The sequence below is a fragment of the Labeo rohita genome, chromosome 5 (assembly GCF_022985175.1).
Source record: "Labeo rohita strain BAU-BD-2019 chromosome 5, IGBB_LRoh.1.0, whole genome shotgun sequence".
NCBI lineage: Eukaryota > Metazoa > Chordata > Actinopteri > Cypriniformes > Cyprinidae > Labeo > Labeo rohita.
The window spans coordinates 22858572-22866417 of NC_066873.1; the positions used below are offsets into that span (position 1 = coordinate 22858572).

The window sequence follows — 7846 nt, forward strand, 5'->3', positions numbered from 1 at the left end:
AAACGAGTTTAGCTCCAACCCTGATAAAACTCATCTACCTGTAGCCTTCTAGTAATCTTAATTAAAGTTTAAACTAGCTGGTTGAGGTGTGTTTGATTAGGGTTAAAGCTAAATACTGCAGGACAGTGGCCCGCCTGTTCCAAGTTTGCCCATCCCTGCTTCAACTCTCAAAGAGGCTTTATGAAAGATTGATTAATCTGTTAATAATCTAAATTACTATGAGAGTATCATATACAAGATTATTAAATATATCAGTTAATATATGTAAATAATTAACAGATGTACAGTATAACAGTGAGTGATTTCAGAAAAAGAAAGAAAATGTACTGTTATTGGTATTTGCTGCTGTCAGCTCTGGAAGATGCTCGCAGCTCACAAATGTTTTTATTATTGTTTTATTTTTCCCCCGGTTCATTTGGGTGCCAACTGACAGACACCTAAACTGCACAATCGTGGTACAATACTGTATACCATATACCCATAAAAATCACAATAACTCATTAGCATTTGTCTTTATAATATTCTTTTTAAATGAACATTTTCTTTTTAAAAATACAAATGAGAAATCTTCGTCTCCAGCATGCACTAGCTAAATCGGTAGTGTAGCAAAACAGGCTTTACAGAAATAAAATACAGTTTGTGCTGTTGTGGCAAAGTTGACAAGCTCTCTGATGAGAAACACCACGAGGGGATTCAGGCTAATGCTTTTTCTTTGGACCCTCTTTCCATAATTCTATCTGATCTGTGAATCTCAATGGCATTTGGTGCCAATGAACCTGCAAGCACAAGAAAAAAAAAATATTGTTTACAATGTCTGTTTAAATAGTGTTTACAGAAATTGCGCTAACTGCCAGACTTTGTGCTGTATGCGCTTTGAGATTAATAAAACACTATATACTATCTGAACGCACCTACGAGGAAGGTGCATAATTAATTGATAATCCATCACAAATCATTTAAGCTCCATTTTTTAAAATGCATTCTTGTAGATCAAACAGTAGCGCCAAGTCAAGTCAAGACGCCATTATTTATAAAGCGCTTTTTCTACAATGCAGATTGTGTCAAAGTACCTTTACAATATTAAACAGGGAAACAGTGTGTCATTCTCCTCTGGCCAGACGAAACCAGCAATTTAATTCTAGGCTGCAAGAATGTGACAAGGTCTTCACTGGGGATCTGTCACTGGGCCTCATCTAGTTGAAGGGGTCTCTGCTCACATTCAGGGCTGTAGAGGTCATCTCTAGGTGCTGATCCATCATCTGTACTGGATACAGACTGGATCTGGTGGCTACGGTGACCTTTGAATAAGAACGTACATCAGGTGTTTTCGGTTCTGAGTGATCTAATTAATGCAGCCTAACAATTCTTTAACAGATTTGAAATATAGAAATGTGTTAGTGTGTTATGTGTAAGCCAGGTTAAATAGATGGGTCTTCAATAAGGTTGTTCCAGAGTTTGGGCACTAAAAACGAAAATGATCTGCCGACCGCAGTTGATTTTGATATTCTAGTTATTATCAAATTGCCAGAGTTTTGAGAACACAGCAGACGTGGTGGACTATAATACAATAAGAGCTCACTCAAGTACTGAAATACTAAACCATTCAGGGTTTTATAAGTAATTAGCAAGATTTTAAAATCTATACAATGTTTAATAGGGAGCCAGTGCAGTGTTGACAGAACCGGGGCTAATATGGTTATAATTCCTGGTTCTAGTAAGAACTCGAGCTGCTGCGTTTTGGACCAGCTGGAGTTTGTTTATTAAGTGCGCAGAGCAACCACCCACTAAAGCATTACAATATCTAACTTTGAACGCATGAATTAATGTTTCTGCATTTGCCGTTGAGAGCTTAGTGTGATATTGCTGAAATAATGGGGTTGATTCCCAGGGAATGGATAATGATTAAAAAAACAACAACCTTTAACTATTTACCAGTTTATGTTATCACCGTTATGATGGCCATCACAAGAAAACGCTCCAACTGGAATGTACTGCAGATGACATGATTCAGACCACAAACTAGAAAATAAAAAATACAAATGAAGTACTTGAAAATACTGTTTGAGTCATTTAACTCAATAAAATGTGTACCTAATGCAGCACAAGTTACTTTGGATAAAGCATGTGGCAAATGCATGAATGTAAATATAACGTAAAATATCAAATGTATTTTGAGTTACCTAATTTCAATTCAATTTACAGCTAGCCATGTGATAATTCTGCCCCCACCTGCAACAAAAAGGCAGTGTAGAATTATTAGCATCCAAGAAAAAATATATGTAAGAAACATTCTACAAGTGTGCAAATCTCATTACAAGAATTCGCATACTGATTTGCGGATGTACAATGTATATCGTCCGCGACTTCACATTTTTAATGCAGATGTGCGAATGTGTTGTATATGTGCACCATATTCACTGCAGCAATAGTAGCAAAACATGCGAGCGTACGAGTTTCTTGATTTGTGATTTGTGTACCTGCAATTAAAGATTCGAGAAGATGTAACTGTTGTGTTTGTGGGAGAGAATTTTTTTTTACAAATTTGCAACTTTTGTCTGTTACTGTTACACGTGTGGCTATTCTCTACAACTACAAATTCTGCCGTCACAGACGCTCGGTTGTTTTGCACCAAAAATACCTTCATAGCTATTGACGTCATTATTCTTCGACGGTGACAGTGACGACAGCAGAACGCGACAGATTGAGCAAGATCTACAAAACACTTTTGAGTTTCTGTTCTTTTAATTTTGTAACTAGGTAGCATTGTCGAGGTACTACAACAGTGATGGAATGAGGCCGTAAACGGGTCTATTCTAGACCTCAGTTAGAGAAGACAGAACCCAAAAAACGTTTCTTATTGAGCTCTGCAAGCACGTATGCAACGTTACATCTCACAGTGAAATAACTTACTGCCTTGGATCGTAACCATGACTTTGAGCATGGACATCAGCGTTTCTTTTCTCAAGTGCGAACTCGCCTCTACTATCGACCAGGCGGTAAGATGCGCCGTCGAAACGGTTTTAAAAGAAACAGCGCGAGTTGTTGGCATAAAGCTGGCCGCGGCTCGTAATGCAGCCGCAGAGTCGCACCGAGAGAACCAGACCCTGCGTGAGAGACTGGAGATCTCCGAGAGCGAGCTGAAAGCAGTGCGCTACTACATGACCGCGGCTGAAAAGAACATCAAACAGTGCTTACTTCTTAACAGAAACCAGCCCGGGTCAAATATCGTGCGCCCAAACTCAGACGACGCACTCTTTGTGATTCCGTCACGCGTTGCGGATGGAAGCCCCACAGCACAGGCTCAGAGCAGAGATTCCTCCCGCAAGAGCTTCCGAAACTCACCGGGAAGAATTCACGGCCCTAAAAATCTCCCTAGTGTTGGCCTCTGTCTTCCTACGGTGCAGTCAGAGTGGCCTCGAGAGTGTGTCAACCGCAGAAAGGCAAGAGGGTCCTCAGTAGCCAACAGTTCAGCACTCACCAGTGACCCCACGACCTCACAAACTCTTGTGGAAAACGGTTCTGCTCTCTTCAAACCAGAAGATGAGCCAGAGGGTCCATTTTACATCACGAATGAGGGTGAAAAAGGTTATTATTTATTCCATTTGCGAGTAGAATACTGTCAAACAAATGTGACCATAGAGTATTAACTAAAGCTGTTTATTGCCACTGTAAAGTCTAACATAATAGTGAGAATGATTCATTCAACATTTAGATTAAATGAAAACAATAATATATATATTTTTTATTGCAATTTTGTTCAAGTATGTGACTCCGGACCACAAAACTTGTCATAAAGTTCAATTTTTGGAAATTTTATTTATACATATAAATAAGCTTTTTATTGCTGTATGGTTTGGTAGGATAGGACAATATTTGGCCGAGACACAATTTAAAAATCTGGAATGGCTGGTATGACTGGTTTTGTGGTCCAGCGTCACATATACTGGTTGTTTTATTTGTTTATTTATTTATTTATTTTTTAATAGCGAGAGCTTGTAAATGTAGAACAGTTTATAATCGTATATATCTTATAATCATATCCACTTTTATAAAATGCATAGAAATATTATGTCACTCTATATCTCCTAGTAATATGTCTTACAAAGATGACATTTAAATGCTTAGTTTTATGATCAAAGCTCTGTAGTTTTTATTGTGGGGGACAAATGGGGGACAATGCACGACTACCAATATCCTTAGTTCTAATTTCCTAAAAATCCTAAAATTTCACAGATATGAAAAAGACATGTACCACGACCTGGAGATTTAAAAGATAATTAAATAAAATAAAAGGCATTTTCTTGCTAAAGAAATACAAACTATCAATCAGCATGCAGAAGGCAAGTAGTAGATTGTGTGCAACAGGTTTTTAGCAAAGTTTTAATCATGTTTATAATTTAGAAACTCATGGATCAAATATGATACAATAGGTTTGTAAGGTTAAGAGTATGTCAGAATCTCCTGTCTGAAAGAAATGGCTGTTGATCAAGTGTGTGTTAATAGTTTCATCCCTATAAAGGTGAGTTTCTTTTTATTTTACAGACAGTGGTTCTGCAGTAGCAGAAACTGAGAGGAGACACAAAGAGCCAGAAAGTTCAGGCCCCTCTGCAAACCCACCAGAGGACCCATCTGACATGACAAAGTTTGAGTTTGAAATGAGCACACCAGCCGGGAATGTTAATGAGCTGGAGCTGATACAGGTGATGGAGGACTCTGATGATGTCAAACAGGGCACCATTAAAATCGAAGATGATCCTGACTCACTTACATTAGATCCTCCTTCATCAAATCTAGCTGTGGCATCTGCATCCAACTCAGTGCATGAGTTACCGCAAATCTCCTCGCCTTCAGTGCGGGAGAGTGAAGGTGATGCTTTGTTGGCATTGGTACCACCTGTTAGTAGCGACTCTGGGTTCAGCAGGACTATTGAGAGCCCTGATAAAGTGCACCGCTGCAACATTTGTGGCCGGGGGTTCAGACGTTTCTATTGCTTGAAAACACACCAGCGCATACACACAGGAGAGCGACCATATCCCTGCAGATACTGCGAGAAACGATTCCGCCATTTGGACAGCTTACACAAGCACCAGCGCATTCACACTGGAGAGAGACCGTACCGCTGTGCCGAGTGCGGATGCTGCTTCAGAGAACTCGGTCAACTCAAAAAGCACAGACTCAAACACTCACCCACATTTGCTCCGGTGGCCAATCCCACCTTCCCTGTCCTCCCAGGCGGACCCTCCTATGTCTGGCCACATCTCAACACACAGTCTTTGGATTCAGTCTAGGCATGTGACGGTATTTTCAAATCAGGGACATTATAATACAATAAAACAACACAAAATGTATGAAGTAAACAAATGTTTCAAACAGATTAAAGTGCAAAGAGCATAACTATAAGGCAAGGTATAGTTCACCCAAAAATGAAAATTACCCCATGATTTATTCACCCTCAAGCCATCCTAGGTGTATATGACTTTTTCAGACAAATACAATAGGAGTTTAAATTATTAAAAAATGTCCTGGCTCTTCCAAGCTTTATAATGTCAGTAAATGGGTGTTGATTTTTTTAAAGTCTAATAAAGTGCATCGATCCATCATAATAAAAGGCCTTCTAAAGTGAATCGACGCATTTTTATTCGAAATATATCCTTATTTAAAACTTAAATTAAAACCGTCATCTCTACCTAATGGCAGTGAATAGGTGTTGAATTTTTTAAGTCTAATAAAGTGCATGGGTCCATCGTAAAAGTACTCCACATGGCTCCAGGAGATTAATAAAGGCCTTTTGGAGATGCATTTTTGTATAAAAAATATCCATATTTAAAACTTTAGAAACCATAATCTGTAGCTAATGGCAGTGAATGGGCGTTGATTTTTTTGAAGTCTAATAAAGTGCATCAATCCATCATAAAAGTGCTCCACATGGCTCTGGAAGTTTAATAAAGGCCTTCTGAAGTGAATCGATACATTTTGTTGTACAAAAAATATCCATATTTAAAATTTTAGAAACCGTAATTTCTAGCTAATGGCAGTGATTGGGTGTTGAATTTTTGAAGTCTAATAAAGTGCATTGATCCATCATAAAGAGTGCTCCACATGACTCTGGGAGGTTAATAAAGGCCATTTTTGTATGGAAAAATATCCATATTTAAAATTTTAGAAACCGTCATTTCTAGGTTCTGCTAACTGTCGTACTTGTGTTTACAAAAGAGTGGCGTTCCAGCGTATGATGTTTTTATGATGGGTTTATACACTTTTATTGGATTTCAGAATCTTAAACCCCATTCACTGCCATTATAAAGCATGGAAGAGACAGGACATTTTTAATATAACTCTGATTGTATTTGTCTGAAAGAAGAAAGAAAGAAAAATATACACCTGGGATGGCTTGAGGGTGAGTATATCATTGGGTAATTTTCATTTTGGGTAAACTATCCCTTTAATATTTGGTGTTGTTTTTATAAATACCATAGCAAATACAAAATCTGAATGGTTGTTTTGTTAAATACTGTTTGACTTTGTTCTTCAGTCCAGAAACAAATTTGCATAGCACTGCTTTGTGTACAGGGGTAACTGTTGTATTGCTGCTTTTCTGTAAGTGCCACTTACCGTCAGAAAGTGAATTTCCATTTCCATTTAGCCTGTCTGCTTCTTTTTTCAAAACTCAAGACCAAAGTGAAAATCAGACTATTTTTTTTAAATACAGCATACACGTTGTATCATCAATTTTAACTGGTTGATGGAAAATAAGCTAATGTCCAGTCTAAAAGTCAGTACCCAGAATTATTCACTGTATTTGGAAGTGTGCATGATTACAATACTGTACGTTCATTACCGCAGTGTACCGTGTTACCAAATACCAGCACATGTCTAATTCAATCAAAGGCCTAGTGAAGAGAAGATGGATACATTTTATGAAAAAATATGTTGTGGTGCAAAACTCATCTCACATAAAACCTATTCAGTAACAGTTTGGTCCCAAAAACATTTGGAGGTATATTAGAAGATATGTATCTGCCTGATTGTGTGAACAGTTTGTCCATTACACATAAACATTTCATTTAGATCCATATGTACAAAATACCTCATCAGCAGTGCAGCATAAGCATAACGAGTTCATGCATAAAAACAACTTAATGCCAGTGTTACAGTGCAAAACATTTAAATAGGTTCCAGCTGTGATTAAACTTTTACGATAAGGCATTTTCTGGTCTTGACAATTTATTTTACTCACTCTGATAATGTGCAAAAATGTGCATCCTGCGTAAATCAGAACTGAAACTATTTATGTACTTGGTATAAATGCAGCACTTGAATGATTTCAGTGCAAAAGTTGTGGCTTGATAAATAACGGCAGAATGTACCACTACCCATGTTAAGATAAAACAGATTTTTAATGTAGACATTTTTACTAGTATGGTAGTACTGGGGGAAACTTTACAATAGTTTAGTAGTACTAAAGTGCTTCTTTTTTGAATTTTGAATACAAAGGCCCAGTCTCACAGACGGGGTTTAGCTTAAGCCAGGACTAAGCCTTAGTTTTTAAGATGTTTAAGAAGCTTTTATAAAAATGTTGTGAAGGAAAACGTTAAAGGTGTGCATCTTGAGACAACGATGGCGCTGAGATATTTTCAGTTGAGAAACATTTATTTTAGTCTGGGACTAGCCTTAAGCCTTGTCTGTGAAACTGAGCTATAGTTTACTTTCTGCTACTTAAAATTAATAAATGGGTATGTGTGGTACTTGGTTTGATATCAGATAAAATATCTGACTAGTCAAACATCTAGGTGTTTAAATAACGAGGCAAACAGTAAACAACACGGTTCTCTCATGCTGAACTCAA

General features: G+C 37.7%; 1 protein-coding gene and 1 long non-coding RNA gene across 3 annotated transcripts; one reads left to right on the top strand and one right to left on the bottom strand.

The window, feature by feature from the left end:
• Positions 1 to 374: 374 nt before the first annotated feature.
• LOC127166189 (uncharacterized) lies at positions 375 to 3333 on the bottom strand. Its single transcript, XR_007827866.1, has 5 exons — positions 3196 to 3333; positions 2181 to 2229; positions 1933 to 2019; positions 1071 to 1298; positions 375 to 776 (listed from the first exon to the last, which is right to left on the bottom strand). It is a non-coding gene; the product is annotated as an uncharacterized LOC127166189 (long non-coding RNA).
• On the top strand, positions 2676 to 7758 carry LOC127166185 (zinc finger protein 16-like). Of its 2 annotated transcripts, none has more exons than XM_051111294.1 (2): positions 2676 to 3585; positions 4543 to 7758. In XM_051111294.1, the coding sequence occupies exons 1-2, from the start codon at positions 2928 to 2930 to the stop codon at positions 5286 to 5288; spliced, it is 1404 nt and encodes a 467-aa protein (XP_050967251.1). In that variant the 5' UTR covers positions 2676 to 2927; the 3' UTR covers positions 5289 to 7758. The 2 variants fall into 2 exon arrangements, with proteins under 2 accessions (XP_050967251.1, XP_050967252.1); XM_051111295.1 differs by having other exon boundaries at positions 2676 to 3576.
• The last annotated feature ends 88 nt before the right edge of the window (positions 7759 to 7846 follow it).